Below are 23,903 nucleotides of genomic sequence, written 5' to 3' on the forward strand. Positions count from 1 at the left end.
CTGCTACACTCAGTGCCTCCAGCCTGCAGCAGGCCACCACCCACCCACGCCTCCACTGGACACTCCTGGACACTCACGGGCAAGTCTGGGTCAGTCTCTTCTGGGGTCACTGCTCTTTTCTCTTGGGTCCTGGGACATACTAGATTTGTTTGTGCCCCCCAAGAGTCTGTTTCCTCAGTCCTGTGTAAGTTCCGGCAGCTCTCTGGTGGGGTTAATGGCGACCTCCTCCAAGAGGGCTGATGCCATAGCCAGGTCTGCTGCACCCAGAGCCCCTGCCCCTTCAGCAGTGCACTGCTGACCTGCACGTCAACAGGAGACGCTCACACACAGCTCTGGCCCAGACTCTGCGGGGTCTCTGGGTCCTGGGGTGCACAAGGTTCGCTTGAGCCCTCTAAGCATCTGTGGCAAGTGTGGGTTTTGATTCTAAATGTGATTTCACCCCTCCTACCATCTTGCTGGGACTTCTCCTTTGCCCTTGGATGTGGGCTATCTTTCCTTGGTGGGATCCAACATTCTCCTGTCTATGGCTGTCCAGCAGCCAGTTGTAGTTTTGGAGTTCTCACAGGAGAAGATGAGTGCACATCCTTCCGCTCGGCCATCTTGCCACATCTTGTTAGAAATGTAAAATTGGTGGTTCCTCCCAAGACCTACTGAATAAGTCAGTGGAATAGAGTCCAGCAATCTGATTCAGCAAGACGTTCAGGTTAAAAGGGTTTTCCAGGTGGCACAGTGGTAAAGAATCCACCTGCAATGCAGGAGGCCTGAATGCAGCCTCCATCCCTGTGTCAGAAAGATCCCCTGGAAAAGGAAATGGCAGCCCACACTAGTACTCTTGCCTAAGAAATCCCATGGGCAGAGGAGCCTGGCGGGTTATGGGGTCTCAAAAGAGTCAGACATAACATATCAATTAAACAACTGCAAGGTTAAATCAGATCCCCAGGATGGGCCCTAATCCAATATTACAATATTATCCTCATCAGAAGAGGATACTAGACACAGACAGAAGACCATGTGAAGATAAAGGAAACAGACAGGGAGATAGGCTTCATTAGAAATCAACTCTACTGACACCTTGGTCTCAAACTTCCAGCCTCCAGAAATGTGAGGAAATGCATTTCTGTTGTTTAAGCCACCTAGTCTGTGGTGCTTTATTACAGCCCCAGCAAAATAATATACCTCCTAATTAACCCACCTAACCACCTGGAAACTACTCACGGTCATGGAAGACATATGGCAAACAGGAAAAATGGTATTACATAAATATTCTTTACTCAAAAAACAATTCAAATGCTGAGTCCTCCTAGTGATAGTGGCATTGTGTAATACTAAGGGTACTATTGCTTTTATTATTGTGTGGTCTAGACCACTGTTTCCCATTCTGAGTTAATAATAGAGGCCAGGTGAGCTAAGTGCAATATTTCAAAAAGCCTAGTGGAAATCTATCCAAGATAAGACTTCAAAAATATAACTTAGAAAAAAAATTCCAAAATTACTCTCATGATATGGGATCTATTGGTTATATATCTGGAATTTAGAAAGAAAAGTTAGAGGCCCATTTCACATGACATACAAACATACATTCCATGAAAACTACACAGTTTAAAGATTAAAAACAAAACTCAAATTGTAGAAAATGACATAAGGGGATATAGTTATAATCTTTGAGGACAGAAAGTCTTTCTAAACAAGAAACAAAAGAAGGAACCCATTAAAGGTTAGTTCTGCCTAAGTGAAAATGTAAAATTCTTATGTGCTGAAAGACACCTTCAATGCAGAAGAAAGTGACAGCCTGATAGAAAAGTATTTGTAGCAAACATAGAAAAGTATCAATACCTGCTGTGGACACAATCATGTCTCCCTCGCACCAAATTCCTGCCTGTAAGCCCTGTCTCCCAATGTAATGGTATTTAGAGATGGGGCCTTTGGGAGGTAATTTAGTCTTTATTTTTTAATTAACTTTCACTGGAGTACAGTTGCTTTAAAATGTTGTTAGTTTCTACCGTACAGCAAAGTGAGTCACCTATAATATACATGTATCCCCTCTTTTTTAATTTCCTTCCCATTTAGGCCACACAGAGCACTGAGATTCCTGTGCTATGATGACAGGTTATCATCTGATGAGGTCCTGAGGGCGAGGTTTTCATAAGGGAATTAGTACCCTTAGAAAAAGAGAACGGACAATTCGCTTCCTCTCTCTGCCAAGTGAGGACACAGCATATAGGATATAGCAAGAAGGTGCTTAGAAGGAGAGCCCTTGCCAGTTAATTGTCTAACACCTTAATCTTGGTTTTCCTGCCTCCAGAACAGGGAGAAATAAATTTCAATTGTTTAAGCCATCTAGTCTATGGTACTTTGTTAGAGAAGCCCAAGCTGACAAAGATAATATCCTTAATATACACAGTCTTCCTGCAAGTCAAGAAGAAAAAATGAGCATATTAAATATGGATAAAGGTCAGGGACAGGAAATTTACAGAGGAAGCGCAAATGACTCATAAACGTATAAAAAGTTGCTCATCTTCATTAGCAATGGAAAATGCAAGTAACCTCAAGGATGACTTAAATATAATTTATTTTTTGCCAATCAAATTGGTGACAATACAAAGATTGCTGGAATACACAATACCTGATGTCACGAATAGGGCATCTTCTCTTAAAAGAGGATGGGGGTACACATTGCACAATTTAGCAATGCATATGAACATTGAAAATGAGCAGGTCTTAAGTTAGCGATTTCATGAAACACATATACACAAAAACATAAAGGTGTGCATATCAAAATAACATCATTTTTAAAAGGGAAATAACTGAAAACAAAAACAACTTTCCCTCAAATAGGAAAATTGTTAATTTAAATTATAGCACATTTATATTATGTAACACATTTATAAGTGTGTATACACATTTATTTATATTATTTATATTATGTAATGCTATTTAACTGTTAGCAGTATTCTGAATATATTGACATGGACTACAGGAGATCCAACCAGTCAATCCTAAAGGAAGTCAATCCTGAATATTCACTGGAAGGACTGATCCTGAAGCTGAAGCTCCAATACTTTGGCCATTTAATGCAAAGAGCTGACTCATTCAAAATGAACCTGATACTGGCAAAGATTAAGGCAGGAGAAGAGGATGACAGAGAATGAGATGGTTGGATGGCATCACGGACTCAAAGGACATGAGTTTGAGCAAGCTCCAGAAGACAGTGCAGGATAGCGAAGCCTGGCATCCTGCAGTCCGTGGGGTTGCAAAGAGTTGGCCACGACTGAACAACTGAATGACAAATTGAAATTAAAAAGTGCAGAACACAGCAGCATGTCTTATATGATCTCATTTGTTAAAACTAAAATGATGTAGGTGTGTACTAGTGTAAAATTGTCTCCTTTAACATGGGAAAGGTAGCAACATAACAACAGGTGCAATTTGCTAATTTGGAGTTTTACCAATCAGACATTAAAAATAACTCAGATGAAATTAAATATGAAACCCAAGATTGAGTTTACAACCTAAGTAGAAAAGTAAAGTGCACTTCAAATCCAAAATACAGTTCCTTCAGATTTCAGTAATTCTACGTTTCCTTTTTATGACAAATATGCCTATAAAACCAATGCATAATTTTCCTTTTCCAACCAGTACAGAGCTACTTGGAGGCTGGTAGGGGTGGTGAGGCCTGAAGCAGCTTTTGTTTTTCTGAGCAGCCCTGGTCAGTACAAAATGGACCCGATAGTCTTGAGTCACATGGACAGTCTCCTGCAGCAGTCATCTCACTACTGGATCCTCCAAACTGGCTCAATGACCACATTATTGGGTTTCCTTTGAGTACCTTGCCAACAGTCAATTTCATGACTGCTCTGACCATGTCTGCTTCATCAGCCCCGAAGTTACTCAGTTCATCAACTGGCTGTCAACCCAGCAGAGATCACCATGTTCCTTGAACCCTTAGATCTCCCCAACAAGAGAGTTGTATTTTTAGGCATCAATGATAATTCCAACCACACAGTTGGGGGAACCCACTGGAGCTCGTTGGTTTATCTGCAAGGTAAAAATGGCTTTTTTCATTATGATTCTTATGGTAGCAACTCATTCCATGCAAAGCAGGTAGCAGAAAAACTAGAGGCTTTCTTAGGCAGAAAAGGAAACAAACTAGCCTTTGTGGAAGAGAAAGCCCCTGCTCAACAAAAACAGCTGTGACTGTGGGATGTAGGTGATATGTAACACTGAGGCCTTGTGTCAGAACTCCTTTAGACAACAGCCAGAATCACTATTGCAGCTAAATCACTCCTACAAACATCACAAAGAAGAGAGAAGAATGGACATATCTCACTGCCAGACTCTCTAAAAATTAGCTGTTGAAATATATTTGACTTTTGAAGTCTCTTTTGCCTGTCCCCATGTATTGGAGGGCTGCAGTCTCAGTGCCTGAGGGAAGATGCCCGGGAGAGAAAAGTTTAGAATGTTTACCTTCCCCTGAGAGAATGTTGTCCTCTGCACTATCCTAATGGAAAGTTTCACTTTAACCCTAACTTCAGAGCAAAATGTTCTGTGAAGACGTCTTCACAACATGCACCAAAACTGATTAATTCCCTTTTGGGCTCCCTCATTCACACTGGTTTATTACAAAGAAAAAAGACTGATCTGTAAAACAAATTAAGAATACGTTACATCTAGAAGCAAGAAGAAAATCAAAGAGCAACCAAAAACCAAAAACCACAGCCCACATATTTCAAGAGATCAACTGGCTAGAAGCAGATTAAGACCTAAAATAATTCAAACTCAAAGTATATCAGTAACGGTTCTATGACATCTCTTCCACTCAACAAGCAAAGGCTTTCCCAGGCATAACCTTTGCCAATACTTGATAAAGGTGATGTTAGCCCATAGCTGCAAATCTGATTCCTGGAGCACTTTAAGTGTGTTGAAATAAATGTCTGTGGTGGACCTCTTGTTTTGCTTCTGAAACTTACTTTAAGTTGGTTTATTTTTGAGATATAAAAAAGAAAAAGTGACCTTTCTCAACTCTTTCACTTAATTCAAAATGCAGACAATGTAATTTTTGAAATGTGGAACCAAAAGTAAAAAAGAAATGCTATTCCTTCTAAATTTAAAAAAAAAAAAAAAGATGCGTAATTTCACTATTTTTTCCACAATCTAGATGAGTAACTAAAAATTATACTTTAGTAAATATGAAACTTTTGATCATATAAAAATCTTCCAACTGTTAATACTTTTTCATAATTGCATATCATATCTTTATCATATTACTTTCAGTTGATATTTTTGCAGGGTGGGAAGACAATTCTGCCAGAAATTCTTTACAATAACTTCCTACAGAATCTTTGAATAAAACATTCAGTATACATAAACTTATATCTCAAGATTCCTAAGACTTCAATTTTACCAGGTTTCTGATTCATTTCATATACTGTCATGTTTGGGTTCAAAATGAAGCGACTTGGTGAAAAAGAAAAGAAATATAGTTTAATCTTATTCTAGTGCTATTATCCTACTTTGGATTTTCTAACAGTTTGATAAAATTCAACAGCAAAGAGTATATTAAGGTATCAAGATATTCTAAAAGTGAAAGTGAAGTTGCTAAGTCGTGTCCGACTCTTTGCAACCCCATGGACTGTAGCCTAATAGGCTCCTCTGTCCATGGGATTTTCCAGGCAAGAATACTGGAGTGGGTTGCCATTTCTAAAGAGACTGAAAATGCAAAGGTAAAAGTAAATTTCAAACATCTTCATTTATTAGAAAAACAACTATTTCAGACAATGTCGCAACTAGGCTATTCTTGGGCATTGTACAGAATGTTTTACTCCCTGCATTTTTAAAAACCAAGCTTTTCACTTTTTATTCTATGGTGTCATCTAAAATTTCTATTAATTGCAAAATGCTTGTGGAATATATATGGCATTCATTCTGCTTTATCTTTGTAGATTACAAGATTCTTAAATAAATGAGACCTAAATATTAGGGATGTTTCTAAATACATTAAAAAAAAAAATTTTAAACCTGGTTCCAGTTTGAATGCTCCTAGGAAGTCAATAATGAAAAAAAAAAAAAAACCCAATTACCTAATATGGAAATCACTACTGCTATCCACCAATTTTTCTCATCCATCCTTTGTGATATTTCATAGTATTACACTTACCTGCCCTGCTTGAAGTTAGTGGGGCAATTTTACTTGCTTTGGCCAGAGATGCGTGAGCAAAAGTAATATGTGTCACCTAAAGGTGGAAGCTCTTAGAGCCAGTGCCTGATTCATCGGGCTGTTTTTCCCTTTAGCACCACAAACAGCAACATCTGAGATTACTGCTGCTTCATCCCAAGGTCTCTGAGGGCTCACAGTGAGCAGAGCTCCCCTTCTGAGTGGACAGTATCCACGGGTGAGATCCAAAGCTTCCTGGATTTATGGCGCTGAGATTTGGGGGTTGTTTGTTATTACACGTATACTTGTGCCACTGTGTTTTGGAAATGATCAAATTCCCATCGGAATTATAACCTACCTACGTAAGATGAGGCACAGGAAAAAGAAAGAAGGCAGATGTCACAGAGGAGTGGACAGGAAAGGGATAGAAAAAAGAAAATAAGCTGAAATCCTTAGTTTAGGTTTCAGGAACCTAAACCTGAAAGCTCAAGTTCCAGAGTTCCAAACTGTATATGATCTTCCTAAAAATAACCAGTCTTGATAAACACCAAAAGTTTATTTTTTAGAAATCATTTGTTTGAGGTTTTAAACAAGTCAAAGCACTAAAATGACATGAGTTGCATACTGATGGAAGACACAAAATATACATATCACTATTTACTCTCTTATACAATCCAACAAGTATGAAGAGCATAAAATACATTTATTCACATAACACATTTCATCAACTGTTAAAATATGTCAATGACAAGTTGAAGTCCAACAATATTATTTACCAGGCAGTAGAATATTCTGACTCCCAGTGAAGCAGGAAAATGTACACTCCCATCCTTTATAGTCTCACCTTAGAAAATTAGTTTTGAACAATAATGGTAATATATATGTGAAGCTTGCACTAAGTTTCACAAAAAGTTCACTTCATTTACTAAATGATTTTACTTGGACTCTGAACTCAGGTTGGGCACAAAACCAAAGCAGGTTTACCATTTTCATACTGAAAATGATCAAACAAGATCTTTTGTTTTACAAGACAGACATATCTATGTATACGTGCGTATGTGTTAACTTAGTATTTTTCACTTCAGCAACAACAGATAATTAGAAGCAACTTTCTGCTTTTATAAAAAAAAATGTTTAAAGAACATATTTCTATCATCTAGTTAAACCCATCAGTAAAAAGTCTGATATTTTGGGATATACTTAAAGCTCATTATGAAACAGCGCTCTCTCTCTGTACACCTAAACACGTCTGCCGGGGGTTTTTAGTCTCATTTTCTTAAAGTTCACTAACATTAGAAAAAGCCTGCTTTTTTCAAGTAATCTGCCTAGAAAAACATAATCCCCCAGAAATAATGTAATCAAATTATATATGAAGTTGCCTAGATACTATTTTATCCAATGAGAAGGGAAATTCAGTTACTCTGATGGTCTAATGATAAATTTTAAAGTAGACTGTAAAGCTTTAAATGTGGCAAGCTTGCTGAACACTACTTCCAGTCATTTGAACAAATATCTTTCCCCTTTGAACAAATATATGAAAGTTATTGGTAGATGCTCCACTTTATTATTCATTATATAATAAATTGTCAAACCACATGGAAATACATATAATAACAGAAATAAAATTGCAAAGTCAGATATGCATATTGTTGTACTCATTTCATTTCATTTTCTGTGGACAAAAAGCCTAACACAATGTAAGCACACACATTCTTTGACTATTTTTTTTCCCCATTTTTGGTGTTTATTTCTTGAGTTTAACAGCATCATGAAAGCAATCTAGTTGTTCTAAACCTAAGCTCAGATAATAGAGATAACCCTTCCAGGATATGCAGAGAATGACTGCCCTGCCACTCCCCAAAATCTTGCATGCTAAGCTCATGCACTCCCATACACGGCCATGTCACAATATCTCCTCAACACAGACACACATGGCCAGAGCGACATCATAGCAAGAGAGAAACAATTCTGTCATTTGTCTTCTCAAGGAAAAGAGGCCTAAAACTGAGGTTTTCTTCTCCATATATCTCCTAGATTAGGTTCTATGGAACCGTTCACTGCAGCATCCCAACCAGCCTGAGGAGAAAGGATGGAACTCTGATTCCTTCTACCTCAGCTCACAGAACACCAACACTCTCTCAAGGAACTGCAGGAAATACGTATCTCCTCTAAACCATCTATAAATTCTTTTAGTCTTTAAGTGCTCCTAAAACATGTGAGAACATTTATGTAATATAACAGCAATCACAAATTGCAACGGCTTTTTAAAAAGTATATACACTGGAGATAGATAGATACATATATCTTAAAATAACCAACATGCAGTTGTCAGCTTAAACTAAAAGTACACAAAACCTTTGCACTTCCATGCTCATTTGCACCAACATATCCTTTCCAGTAGTTCAATTTGGCAAGTATCAAGCATCTACTATGTGCTCTATATATGTGAATGACCTAACTTGGTGTGATTCATCATTTACTGGTCATAAACTAAGAATACCATATACCAGTGTGTATATGCATGTTGCTCTACTTTAAATTCATTGGGGAAAAAAACAGTTGTCTTTAAAGCTTCACTCAGGCTGTTTGCTTGAACAAACATTCTTCTAGTGTATTCATTACATTAAGCATACATTCTTTTAATGTATTCATTAGAATTTACCAACATTCACCAAAGTAAACAAGAACAAGAACTTTTAAACTACCAGTCAAAAGCAAAAATTTGTAAAAATAGTAATTTAAGTCTAATTTATCTGTACAGATTTCCTAGAGAATCGAGTCAGTTTCACAAAGAAGATTAATATTAAAACAGACCCCAACTAATGAAAAAACTAGTTTTTTATAGAAATGCATTTCCCGACTATAAAGCAGAACTAGCTACCCTATGCTCTGACAGACTCGGGACATTTTGAATGATTACTAAAATTCTTCAAGTTCAATTACACAAACAAGCAAAGAAAAAATTTAAAGTATTATTAGGAAATTTGGAAAGAGATTTTTATCTTTTGGGTAATCATTATAAGGGTCTCAAAATGTCTGGCTAATTGCCAAACTTCCCCTTGACACTGGTAGTACAGGCTTTGGAAGATGCCATCTTACAGATTTAAGGAATTCTTCTCAACTGAAATTTCTGATGTCCTTGGTGTGTGTGAGAGGATGTGTGTGTGTACAAGTGAGAAGAAACTGCAGATGGTCTTGAATATTTTCCTCTAGAGGTTGTGTTTCTTTTGTTCCCTAACACGGAAATGACACTGTGTCAATGGTGCTCAGGTAAAGCACCTTTACCAATGTTCCGTGCACCCATCACTTGGGGTTTAACTTCTGCTTGTTTGCATCATCCATGGCTGAGCTCCTTAGGAACTGCTACAGTGCAAGTCACCTCTACACTTGCTCACACAGACTTTGCTTCTCTACAAATTACTGACTATACATGAGCATTTTCAGAGGAAATGGTGATTACTTGAAAACTGTGCAAATCTATGAGTTAACATTGTTTGAAGAATATCTTCAAACAAAAACTGACCTTCATGTCAATAAATGCAAGCAGTCATATCTGTCAAATATGACAAAGAAAAGTTCATTCTAAACAGGCTCACAAGATCAGGCAACCTGACAGCCAACCACATATGTGGAAGTCATTATAAGAAGCCACAATCAATCCCCTGTGACATGACAACGCATGTATTAACTGAGGCTATGTAATGAGGAGTAAAACAGACCAGATCAAAAGAGGTGCCCCATTTCACTGTGCCTGGTCTACATAAAGCAGTGACCCCCTAATTAGCCATTTCACTGTGCAGATAGTAGACCAAATGCATGCTTCAGGCGTCAAGAGAGTCATTCATTTCAAAGGCAACAATAGCACAGATAAGGCCCAAACTGCTTTCAGTTTGACTCCTATAGCATTATTTTATCACATTTACCTCCAGTTGACAAAAGCATGTTAAAATATGTAATTATACAGCTAATTTAACAAATTTAAAAGCCAAGTCTGACAAAAGTGCCCCCGTACTATCTGGGTAAGGGCTGATTTTTCCAGTTAGACTTTCTCTATTTATACAATTAACTGAAATATTGCCAACACTTTTTTAAATTTGGTCCTAGACCTACACTGATTTACCATCCTATTCAACTAGGTGCTTGTTTGCTGAGTTACTTTCTCTGTAACTGGTAAATCAGAAATAGCAGCAACCTTTAAGGAATTTTTAATGGAGCTAAGCTCCCAAACATGCAAGCTGATGACATGTACTCCACAACAGCGTCTGGTACACACATAGAGATTCCTAAGGACAGCCTTGCGGAGAAGAATATACACCCAAGGATCTAAGATTTGATTCCACGTTGCCATTCGAAGAGTAAAAAGGGTTCTTTCACAGGAATCCTTAAAATCTTGTATATTCATTCCAATGCTGGCCATTGTCACCTGCAAAACAAACAAAATAGAGAAATCAGTTGATAAGACATTTCCTCAGTCCTACAGTTTTTTAACTTAACAAACTGCTACATGGTATTTATTTCACTTTCCACAAAGTGATGTTATTTTGCAAAACACTGAGAAAAAGAAATGATAGTAGAATAGCAGAAACATTGACATAGACATCTAAATCCTTTGAATTCAAACTGATGCCAGAACTACGAAAATGACAACTTATACGGCAAGTCAAATGCACACAAACAGAATGACCAAAGAGCAAACACTGATCCTGGTAACTGACCTTTTCTTACCTCTGGGAATAGAACATTCAAAGCCAACATATTTGCAAATTTCAATGAAAAACTAAAGTTTATGTATGCAAATAGATTAAAGTATAGATAAGCTAAAGTTTATATAAACTATAGATAAGAGTTTTAAATTTTTATTTAGAACAGCTATACATTGTCACTAAGTCATGTCTGACTCTTTGCGACCCCGTGAACTGTAGCCCTCAAGGCTTCTCTATCCATGAGATTTCCCAGGCAAGAAAACTGAAGTGGGTTGCCATTTCCTTCTCCAGGGGATCTTCCCAACCCAGAGATCCTATCCATGTCTCTTGCATTGGCAGGCGAATTCTTTACCACTGAGGCACCAGGGAAGCCCTAGCTATAGATTAGAACTGGTCTAAGCACTGAGCCTAGCTTTAACTTCTCAATGAACATTTGCAGAACAAACAAGATGTCTTTGAAAACACCTTGGATATAAAAACAAATAAATAAATGAACAAAAGGTAAAACTGAAAACTTAAGGGGGATTACACTATTATGTCAGCAGGATTAAGAGACAATGTAAAAGCCTAAAACCCAAATGAAAAAAAAAAAAAAAATCAAGTCTTCTTGGTCTTCTTGATGGGTCATTATCAAGAATAAAATGTTTCAATTTGGCTGGTGATACTCATGGTTGAAGGAGAAATGTCCCTTACCAAAACCCTCATTGTCTACACAACAAAATACAAACTCCTTAATTGCCTTCTTGATGACGCATCTGAAATCCATCTCTATAACCTCATCTCTCCTGCCAACACCCTATGTTCCAATCACAGTAAAGGCCTCAACTGTCCCAGATCCACCATGCCCTTCTGAGCTTTGGCTTGTATGACTCTCATTTTGAACCTCTACTCACCATTTCTCTACCTGACAAACTCCTATCCATCTTTCAAACCCCATGTAATAATGGGCTCACCTCCACGAAACTTTTCCCAACTTCACTGAGATGAATTAGCAAGTTGTGCTGTCCCAGCACCCTGTCCCTACTCAGCTGTGTCACATGCCACACTGCATGATAATGATGCATTATTTACTTGCAAATCTATGATCATCTCTTCTTTTTATTTTTATTTCTAATATCTGGTACAAAGCTGGCACCTAAGATGTTCTCAGTCAATGGTAAAATGAGCAAAATTATATTAGTTTCTATTCATTGAGGCTGTTTCTAGAAGAACAGCATCTAGTCATCAGAGAAACATCTGCTCATCCATCACAATGGTCTGATATTTTGAGGCCTGGAATGTTTCTAAAAGTAAAGGATTCCAAGGCAGTTTGTTGCCACTAAAAGGAACAAGATCTTGCAGTCCATGCAGATCCTTTGGGAAATGATTCTTTCCTTTATGGTTCCTCTTGTAGGGGAAAAAATGGTCAAAGAGCAGGTCTAAAGATTCTCTAGCTAATAAAATCAACCAAGTTTCACTGCACAGATAATTAATCTTCAGACAACAGTATCTGGGTTAGGTCCAGACTCTTCTATCACTTCTCCCCAAGTTAGCTAACAGGATTGAAGAAATAAGCCTATATGATATATCAGCCCTGTTTCTCTTAAAAGAAAGAAGGGCCAAGGCCCAATTGGCAATTGACTTGAGATACTCTCATTTTATGTTTTTTCTTTACTTATCAAATATTTGTTGATTTGCTATGTGCCAGGCAATGTGCTAGGCTCTGAGGACACAGTGGCAAAAGAAGCAGGTATTGCCTGTCCTTATGGAACTTACAATCTATTTGCTTCGCCTTTTTTTTTTTTTTCCTGGACGGGGGTTGGGGAGGAGTGGGTTCAAGAATGAAAGAAGCAATAGTTCTCATGCCTGATAAATATTAAGTGAATGCATTTCCTGTTAATGACTACGTGTGTTCCTAGAGATCTCAAAGCCCAGCAAAGACACTGCTCTCAAAGTAGCTGGGAACAAAGATGCTTGGTGCACTTGGATGAAACAGCGGGCCTAGTTTAGAAACATGCAAGCTTAAAATGTTCAGTTACATGACATGCACTTCTCTGACTCTCCTCCGTCCCTTTCAAACACCAATATGGTCACCAGCCATGAAAAAACATTGAGGGCAGCCGGTACCCAGGGTTTTTTCCAGAATACCAGGGTAGTGGCCAGACACTCCTCACTCTCCCCTTCCCATGACCCCAGCCCCAGCCTGGAAACAAGGTGTTTGGGAGAACCACCAACCAGTTACCCACCAATAAAGATGTGGGTGGAGTATTTATGTAAAAGAAAGATCATTAGTATATTGTTGACAATAGTATATTATTGAAAATTCAGGACAACCCACGTATGCAACAAATCATAAATTATGGTAATTTCATGTAGTAGAAGATATGTAAGCATTTATGTTTGTGATTCAGTCTTATTTTAATATTTATTTTTATTTATTTATTTGGCTGGACTGCGTCTTAGTTGCAGCATACAGGACCTTTTCTTTTTAGTTGTGCTATGCAGGATCCCTTTAGTTGCTAACTCTTAGCTGTGGCATGTAGGATCTAGTTTCCCAATCAAGGATCGAACCCAGGACCCCTGTATTAGGAGCTCATAGTCTTAGTCACTGAGCCACCAGGTAAGTTCTCAATTTTAATTTTTTAAGGCAAGTTACCACACTATATTGACTGTCTGATCCCGATTTTGAAAAACTTTATGTAATTTTGTGCTCACATAGAAAAAAAGCTAGTGTATTTCAATGGGTTTTCTCAGTTAACTCTAGATAGTAGAATTGCAGAGGACTTTGATTTTCTCCTATGCTTTGTCTCTAATTCACTACTTTGTTCGATTATGAATTGCTTCATAATCTGTAATTTTTTCCTCAAGTAATCTGTTGAAATATACAAGCATATCTTGTTGTATTGTGCATACCTTTATTGTGCTTTGCAGATGCTGTATTTTCTTTTTTTTTTTTCCTACAAATTGAAGGTTTATGGAACCTCGTGTTGTCAGATGATGGTCAGCATTTTTAGCAATAAAGTACTTTTAATTAAGGTATGTATATACATTGTTTTTTTAAAACATAATGCTATTGCAAAGTTAAGAGCTTCCAATATAGTGTAAAACATAATTGTGTTTGCCCTGGGAATCTAAAATTTCATGACTTACTCTATTGTGATATTCACTTTACTGTGGTGGTCTAAAACCAAACTCATGATATCTCCAAGGTTGTTGTTGTGGTGGTTTTAGTCGCTAAGTCATGTCCAACTCTTGGCAACCCATGGACTGTAGACCACCAAGGTACTAAGTCCATGAGATTTCAGGCAAGAATACTAGAGTGGGTTGCCATTTCCTTCTCCAGGGGATCTTCCCAACCCAAGGACTGAATCTGCATCTTTTGCACTGGCAGGCAGATTCTATACTGAGCCATCAGGGAAGCCCTTGATCCCCAAAGTAGGCCTGTACTATTGCACTAAAGTCTCAGAACTAATGTTGATCATTTACGAATGTTTATGTTTATGTGAGTGGGGTACTAGAGAATTGCTGGGGAATTTCAGCCCTGATAAGCCTGATAGAAGGTTGGGAGTTGGGGTAAGAGCAGGAATGTCTACAATTTTCCCCAGGCTCCATCAACAGTCACCTCACAAACCTTGAAAGCATTCTCCTCTGGCTGGCTCACTGGAACTTGGATTCCAGAGAGTTGTGCATAGATTCTCATCACTCACGCAGTCTTTCATCTAGTTTCTAAGAGCTACTTGACACGTAACTATGCTGTGTTATTTTCTAAAATATATTCCTTTAGAGCTTGGCAGGTTAGTCAGTCATCTTTGTTAATGATTATAACTCTAACTGAGAACTGAAAAGGCCAAGTGTTTAGATACTCTTTGGAAAAACAAATGAATTAACTTGATACTTCTCAAGACACTCAACATTAAGACAATAGAGAAAAAATGAAATCAAAGAAGCATGTGGGCCAGAATGTTTGTGTTCATTGCTAGTTGCAAAGAGCAAAACAGACAGATGATACAATAAGATCTCCACTTATTTGGGCCACATAATACAATTAACTGTTAAGGTGACTTCATATTTCCTAGAATTAACATCTAAAAAGATGACCTTTTCATCTTAGGGGATGGGAATGCAAGGGTAGGAAGAGACACCTGGAGTAACAGGCAAGTTCCGACTTTGAATACAAAAGGAAGCAGGGCAAGGGTTAACAGAGCTTTGCCAAGAGCAAACACTGGTCATAGCAAACTCCCTCTTCCAACAACACAAGAGATGAATCTAGATATGGACATCACCAAATGGTCAATACCAAAATCAGACTGATTATATTCTTTGCAGTCAAAGATGGAAAAGCTCTATACAGTCAGCAAAAACAAGACCAGGACCTAACTGTGGCTTAGATCATCAGCTCTTTATTGCAAAATTCAGACTCAAATTGAAGAAAGTAGTAAAAACCCTAGACCATTCAGGTACGACCTAAATCAAATCTCATGATTATACAGTAGTGACAAATAGATTAAAGGGATTAGATCGAATAGAGTGCCTGAAGAACTATGGATAATTATTCATAACATTGTACAGGAGGTGATGACCAAAACCATTCCCAAGAAAAAGAAATGCAAAAAGGCAAAATGGTTGTCTGAGGAGGCCTTACAAATAGCTAAGAAAAGAATAGCAGCAAAAGGCAATGCAGAAATGGAAAGATACACCCATCTGGATGCAGAGTTCTAAAAAATAGCAAGGAAAGATAAGAAAGCCATCTTAAGAGAACAATGCAAAGAAACAGAGGAAAGCAATACAATGGGAAAAACTAGAGATACTTCAAGGAAATTAGAGATAACAAGGGACCATTTCATGCACAGATGGGCACAACAAAGGACAGAAATGGCAGAGATCTAACAGAAGCAGAAGAGATAAAGAAGAGGTGACAAGAATACACAGCAGAACTGTACAAAAAAATAAAGGTCTTAATGACCCAGATAACCATCATGGTGTGGTCACTCACCTAGAGCCATACATCCTGGAGTGTGAAGTCAAGTGGGCCTTAGGAAGCATCACTACAAACAAAGCTAGTGGAGGTGATGGAATTCCAGCTGAGCTATTTCAAATCTTAAAAGATCATGCTGTTAAAGTCTTGTACTCGATATGCCAACAGATTTGGAAAACTCAGCAGTGGCCACAGGACTGGAAAAGGTCAATTTTCAATATAATCCCAAAGAAGGGCAATGCCACAGAATGTTCAAACTACCATACTATTGCACGCATTTCACATGCTAGCAAGGTAATGCTCAATATCCTTCAAGTTAGGCTTGAAGTACATGAACTGAGAACTTTCAGATGTTCAAGCTGGATTTAGAAAAGGCAGAGGAACCAGAGATCAAATTGCCAACATCCGTTGGATCATAGAAAAAGAAAGAGATTTCCAGAAAAACATCTACTTCTGCTTCATTGACTACACTAAAGCCTTTGACTGTACGGATCACAACAAACTGTGGAAAATTCTTAAGGAGATGAGAATACCAGATCACCTGACCTGCCTCCTGAGAAACCTGTATGCAGGTCAAGAAGCAACAATTAAAATCAGACCAGGAACAATGGACTGGTTAAAAACTGGGAGAGGAGTATGTCAAGGCTGTATATTATCACCATGACTATTTAACCTATAAGAACAGTACATCACGCAAGTTATTGTCCCTTATAACATTGTTACCCAAAGACTGATCTTTACATTTGGCACTTAAATAACCACAGAGATGAGGGCTAACTCTGTTATGCAATTACAATCCAGTCTTACCATATGATGACAAAGGTCCATTTGGAAGTTTTACCAAAGAACCACTTCCTTATACCTCCATGTTTAAGAAGTTCAATCATTGTTTTAATTTAGATAACTAGTGATAAAGAGTGATGCATAGATGAGGGATTTTTAAATGTCATAGTACCTACAAAAATTCAAAAATTAAAAATTTAATTTTCATTTAATTTCATTTATATTGCCATAATGGCAATTTTTAAAAGGTACATAATCACTGAGTATAATCACTGAATCTGTCTCACTAGAACAGGTAACTTTTAAAGTTAAATATACTTATGGTGATTTAACTATAGCATTTATGCTTAAAATAGAATATTTTATCTCTACAGCAGTGACTACAAGAACCTTGAGAAAAAAAACTTAACTCTAGTTAAAAAAAAACTTAACTCCTACATAATATTTTTAAAAAGTAACAAATTGAAATGTAGAAGCTCTAGCAGGATATATCTTTCAACTATGAACTTTTTCCATATCTAAATTTTATAAATTCTACATTGTTGAATATAGAAGATAATATTTCAATAATTTCCTATTTATTGATTACTCATTAAAATTAAGACAATATTTGTACTTGGTGAATGATGCAGAGATAAGTAAAAGAGAAATATTACAGTGTTGGGAGAAACAGACAAAAACATATATTATTTCTTACAACACAACTCTACAACATCTGTGAAATGTTGCCTACCTCCAAAGTATACATTTATGCTGCATGATACAAACACTTGTACAAATAATCTTTTTTCTGTTTGATTTGTTGATAGATTAATCAATGGTCCAATCAACAGTGCATTTTTGTCTCTGTCTACAGACTCTGACAGTTACAAAGAAATGAGAAAAATGTGCATACTGCATTAAGACAGCTCCCCCCTAGAATGGGACTGTCCTAAATTATACTATTTTACATGCATCTTTGCTCCTTCCTGACAGCTGAGGAAATGAGGTACAAAGCAAAGAGCAGGAAAAATTTTCAGCTGAACAGTATGTAGAGAAGAAAAAAGTGTAACACTTGAAAAACAAAACTATTAATCTTTCCAGACAAGGGTAATTTATAGAACACATGTATTATCATTTTGTATTCCAGTATCTTCTGCCAGACCTGTACTTTTTTTGAGTCTGCTTAGAAGGAAAATTTATGACAGAATTTCTAGGAATAATTGTCCACATAGGCCCCTGCTGCTAGTCTTTACCCCTGCAAAAGTTGTAATTTTCTGACACTTTTCAAAGGAATAAAATATAGTCATCCAAGAATACCAAACATAAAAAAATTTCTCAATAAAATGTTTACTTTTATATATATACATATACGTGCATGCTAAATTGCTTTAGTCATGTCCAATTCTTTGCAACCCCATGGGCCCATAGCTTGCCAGGCTCCTCTTCCATGGGATTTTCCAGGCAAGACTACTGGAGTGGGTTGCCAAGCCCTCCTCCAGAGGATCTTCCCAACCCAGGGATCAAACCTGTGTCTCCGGCACCTCCTGCATTGGCAGGTGGGTTCTTTACCACGAGTGCCACCTGGGAAGCCCATATATATATATACATAGATATATATCACATGTGATCATTTCTCTAAGGAAGGCTATTGTTGTTTAGTTGCTCAGTCATGTCTGACTATATGATCCCAGGGACTGCAGCACACCAGGCTTCCCTGTCCATCACCCTCTCCTGGAGCTCGCTCAAATTCACGTCTATTGAGTCGGTGATGCCATCCAACCATCTCATCATCCAATCAACCTCTGTCATCCCCTTCTCCTCTTGCCTTCATTCTTTCCCAGCATCAGGGTCTTTTCTAATGAACTGACTCTTCACATCAGATGCCCAAAGTAATGAAGCTTCAGCATCAGTCCTTTCAATGACTATTCAGGGATGATTTCCTTTAGGATGAACTGGTTGGATCTCCTTGCAGTCCAAGGGACTCTCAAGAGTCACATGGACATTTTTCATAAAGTAATGTCTCTGCTTTTTAATACACTGTCTAGGCTTGTTATAGCTTTTCTTCCAAGGAGCAAGAATATTTTAATTTCATGGCTGCAGTCACCATCTGCAGTGATTTTGGAGCCCCCCAAAAAACTAGAGTCTGTCACTGTTTCCATTGTTTCCCCATCTTTATGCCATGAAGTGATGAGCTTCCCTGGTAGTTCAGCTGGTAAAGAATCCGCCTGCAATGCAGGAGACCCCAGTTCAATTCCTGGGTCAGAAAGAACCCCTGGAGGAGGGCATAGCAATCCACTCCAGTATTCTTGCCTGGAGAATCCTCATGGACAGAGGAGCCTGGCGGGCTACAGGCGGTGGGGTCCCAAGAGTCTGACATGACTGAGCGACTAAGCACAGTACATCTTAGGAGAAGGAAGGCTATGGATATGTGCTATGCTTAGTTGCTCAGTCGTGTCTGACTCTGCGACCCCATAGACTGTAGCCTGCCAGGTTCCTCTGTCCATGGGCTTTTTCAGACAAGAATACTGGCGTGGGCTGCCCTTTCCTTCTCCAGGGGATCTTCCCAACCCAGGAATCAAACCCGGGTCTCCTGCACTACAAGCAGATTCTTCACCCACTGAGCCATCCAGGAAAAAAAAACATAAGAAATGTGAAACAAAATAAATCAAAAGATATGTTCCATGAACCAAACAGAGATTGTACTGAGTTACAATGAGAGCAACTTACTCACAACTGAATAACACACTCTACAGTTAAAATAAAATGTATTACCAACTGCAGACTCTACCATAGAACTGGACCAGCATCAAAACACATGCCAGGACCCAGTCATAGGAACAGGTCATACTGGTAGTTATGGGATACTAATTCTCAGGAAAGACAGACAGCCTGCTGTAAGCTAGAGCAACATGCTATAGAACCTAAAGCAAGAGATATGGCCATGAATAATAACAACAAAAATCAGAACTGAGGATTGCCCTGGACTAGGAAAGCTCTTTTACATAGTAGGTCAAATAATCTTCATAATGACCCTATGACTGTGTACTAATGTCATCTACACTTTGCAGATAAGAGAACTGTGGTTCAATAAGATACGGGACCAGTCCATGTGAAGTGCTGGGCTTGAATGAAAGCATACTCAGGGCCTGTCCTTCTAATTACTACACTAGACTGCCTGGGGGCCCTGCAATTTACTTGCTCAATATTCTTGCCAAACTTCAGGAGAGTAAAGAAAGCTTCTTAGGGAGAGGGAGACACTGGGAGAGACTCTCACCTGAGGGAACAGAGCTCTCACCACACCCAGGCCTAGGGAAGGAGGCCCCTGGAATCTATCGCTCCAGCCAATGTTTCCACCCACCTTGAGGAAGTGGTGGGGATGGAAGGAGAAACAGGTTCAGGATTGAAGTCCTGCTCCAGCTGTAAACATACCTGAAAAAGCCCTTCTCTTTTTTCATTTCAGAGTAACACAGATATATCCAACTTGCCACTGAAAGAGGTCAAGAATGAGCTCCTCTGTCCATGGGATTTTCCAGGCAAGAGTACTGGAGTGGGTTGCCATTTCCTTCTCCAGGGGATCTTCCTGACCCAGGGATCGAACCCGGGTCTCCCACGTTGTAGACAGACGCTTTACCATCTAAGCCACCAGGAAAGTCCTCAAGAATAAGGCAGAAGCTACAAAACAAGGTTTAGGATTGATGTCTCTGAGTCAGAGGGGTCTGAAGAGCTATGTTAATGTTTTTGTGACCCAAATTCAGTCATGAGTAAATGATTATGTGCTTCTGCGATCTCTACAGCTAAGATCCATGTTCATGTTTCAGATAGAATTTAACTGATCCTGAGAGTGGGAAAAAACAAAATGTGTTCCACTTATTATATACACATGGAACTGTCTCCATCACTTCACCTGAAAAGAAAAAAATCACAAAATCTTAGACAACACAGGAAAGTCTCCTTTATCTAGTCCAGTCTTCTCCACAGAGCAGAAATTCCTTAATTAACCTAAACTCCTTCTCTATACGATACACAGGAGAACAGGGAAAAGTCTCCCATAGCTTAGGTAAGAAAGACAAGAAACAGGCAATTTCAAGAACAGAAGTTCAGAGATTTAAGCAGAAAGCAGGCCTGGCAACCCCAGATCCAAGTCAAGGATACAAGGTGAAAATCAACAGATGCAAAAGAAAGCTGATGTGGACGTGTGTTTCAAGGATTACCTCAGATCTTTGAGGAGAAGGCAGTGGCAACCCACTCCAATACTCTTGCCTGGAAAATCCCATGGACAGAGGGGCCTGGTGGGCTGCAGTCCATGGGGTTGGGAAGAGTCGGACACAACTGAGCGACTTCACTTTCACTTTTCACTTGCATGCATTGGAGAAGGAAATGGCAACCCACTCCAGTGTTCTTGCCTGGAGAATCCCAGGGATGGGGGAGCCTGGTGGGCTGCCGTCTATGGGGTCGCACAGAGTCAGACACGACTGAAGCGACTTAGCAGCAGCAGCAGATCTTTGAGACCATTAATTTCTAGTCTGCCCAGAAGTGTCTATTTACTTAAAGAGACCTAGTTAAAGTGAGTTCTAAATACTTAAAATTTTTAAGGTTAGAAATCAAACATCTTCTCAGAAACCTTTCCTGTCCTTAGGGAAGGGTCATAATCTCAGGTCAAAACTGAGAATGATTTGGGAGGGTGAAGAGGAGAGATATAGATCAGAGATTTCTGACTGGCCAGATTCCAGAAGGACTAAGGAGCTTGGGAGGAGGGGAAATGGGCGCATCAAGGTGCTAGAACACAGACCTCTCTGTCTTACAGGTTAAAAAGCTTGTGTTGATTATCATAGTAAGTGAAATAAGTCAGACAGAGAAAGAGAAATCTCATATGATGTCACATGTGGAGTCTAAAATAATGATACAAATGAACTTATTTATAAAACAGAAATAGAATCAGACATAGAAAACAAACTTAGTTACTAAAGGGGAAAGGGGGAGAGTTAAATTGGGAATTTGGGATTAACAGATACATACCACTATACATAAAATAGACAAACAACAGGGACCTACTGTATAGCACAGAGAACTAAATTCAAAACCTCATAATAACCTTTAATGGAAAAGAATTTGAAGGAGAACATATATATATGTTATATACATATATATATATACACACACATATATAATTATATGTGTTATACATGTGATATATATGTGTTATACACACACATATATATACACACATATACTTTTCTGTACCCTTAAAATACTGTAAATCACTATACATCAATTTAAATAAAAGCCAACAAACAAGCAACAAAAAAGAAACACTGCATATCTATAAAAGTACTGTAAAAAAAAAGGTGTAGGACACTCGACATATCCTAATGGGGCAGTCTCCATGGTACATTGCTAAGGATAAGGAAAGCAAGGTGCAGGCCAAGGAGTTCAGCTTGGTGCTCTGTGATGACCTAGAGGAGTGGGATGGGGTGGTGGGAGGGAGGCTCAAGAGGAAGGGGATATATGTATACATAGAGCTGTTCACACTATGTACAGCAGAAATTAACACAGCATTGTAAAGCAATTACACTCCAGTTTAAAAAAAATTAAGAATCAAGGTTGCAGAAAAGTATTACATTTTGTATGAAGGAGAAAAAAGTTTATACATATAAATTTATGTTTGCATGCATATTCATAATATGTCTTTGGAAGAACAAATAAACCAATATCAGTGGTTGCCTGTCAGGGATAGGACAAGAGTGAAACAGACTTACCTTTTTAAAGCTTTTGAATTTTGAACCAAATCAAAACATAATGTAAACAGTACTTCAAATGGAGACAAATAAAACTGAAACCCCCCCAAAAAAAAACTTTTCTAAAACCCTGATAAAATAATTATCTTACTTAAGATAAAAAAATTGCATAATCTTTAAAAATTGGGAATCACTATACTGTACACCTGTAACATATAATATTGAACATCAACAACTTTGAAAAGATTTTTAAATTATATCATTCCTTGAATAAGACTGTAGTGTTTGCTACCATTAAAAAAAAAAAAAAAAACAGCTTGTGCTATGCACCTTCTACATAATACATTGTTAGATTCAACCACTGTTAAATCAAACTCACTGGTAATCACTTAGGTTGATTTAATTTCAGAGAAGCCACCTAGCACCACTGGAGTGGTACTAAGCCATGGGATATTCCCTTCTTTCACTGTCTGACACTTCCAGTCACAGCAGTGGAGCAGGAAGACGAGATCTGCTGGGGCAGCTTGGGCATAGTAGGAATAATGGAATTCTTTTACTCCACTCTGTCTTCAATGAAGGGCAGAAAGGAAAAGGAAAATTCATATTGGCACTTGATATATATTGACAAAACTCCCAAGGAGTTTTGAGACTATTCTTATAGTCTCAAATAGTCAATAGGGACTATTTTTCTGATACTACAGATAAGAAAACCAAATCACGAAAACATTAATTTGCCTAAGTTTACTCTGCTGGTAAATAGCAGAGGCAGGATTTAAATCCAAGTCTACCTGGCTTCAAAGCCCATGACCTTTCACTGTACCCTTCCCAGTAATGAGACCAGTAGTAGTATATTATGTTCACAAACAAGATGATAAAAAGAAAATAAATAACATTTAGTGAATACTTATTATGTTCCAGGCAGTGTTTTAATACTTTATTATCATCTTTAAGCCTGTTAACAATCCTTTGAGGAAAGAAGTATTATTCCTATATCAAGATAAAGAGACTGAGGCACGGAGAAGTTAGGTAACTTGCCTCAGGTCATGCAACTAAAACATGGTTGAGTCAGGATTTGGGAAACTGGAGATGACGAGGAACGATTCATGTACTAGTCTCCCTGGCATTGGTATGTCTCATTTTTAAATCTCTAGGTTTCTATTTCTGTCTGCCTATGTCTAGTTGTCTTTCTAGTTGATTCTAGCACTCTCTCATCCAGTATTCCTATTAATAGACTTTTACTAGTACCATTTATTTAAATCAGGAACATATGCTTATAAATGCATTGCTCCAAATCTCTTGTGCCCAAAATAACACACGCAATGGACAGGTAAGTCATGTGAGTTGAGTACCACACAATTGAGGTGCTCTTCAGAAGGATGGTTGTCCAAAAGATGCAAGAGCAGAGGAGAGCTATGCACTCAGAAAGGAAAGGTATTTTTTAGCATTAACTGAGAGATGTAAAGTGATACAATAGACAAAGCTCTGCTGTGCGCTGTGCTTGGTCGCTGTCGTGTCTGACTCCTTGTGACCCCGTGGACTGTAGCCCACTAGGCTCCTCTGTCCATGGGGATTCTCCAGGCACCAGTACTGGGGGG

At 38.3% G+C, this 23,903-nt stretch overlaps 1 protein-coding gene and 1 pseudogene across 2 annotated transcripts in view; one reads left to right on the top strand and one right to left on the bottom strand.

Moving 5' to 3' along the window:
* The first annotated feature begins 2,950 nt into the window (after positions 1-2,950).
* Positions 2,951-5,921, top strand: LOC136163677 (sentrin-specific protease 8-like; annotated as a pseudogene).
* Positions 5,922-6,690: 769 nt separating this feature from the next.
* The window catches only part of PTGFR (prostaglandin F receptor), a 56,133-nt gene continuing 38,920 nt past the window's right edge, over positions 6,691-23,903 (bottom strand). For both annotated transcript variants that reach the window (XM_065910414.1, XM_065910422.1), the window contains exon 3: positions 6,691-10,574. In XM_065910414.1, coding sequence (XP_065766486.1) covers positions 10,284-10,574 — 291 coding nt within the window. In that variant the 3' untranslated portion in view covers positions 6,691-10,283. The remainder of the gene's footprint in view (positions 10,575-23,903) is intronic.

This window comes from Muntiacus reevesi, chromosome 1 (assembly GCF_963930625.1).
Source record: "Muntiacus reevesi chromosome 1, mMunRee1.1, whole genome shotgun sequence".
Classification (NCBI taxonomy): Eukaryota; Metazoa; Chordata; class Mammalia; order Artiodactyla; family Cervidae; genus Muntiacus; species Muntiacus reevesi.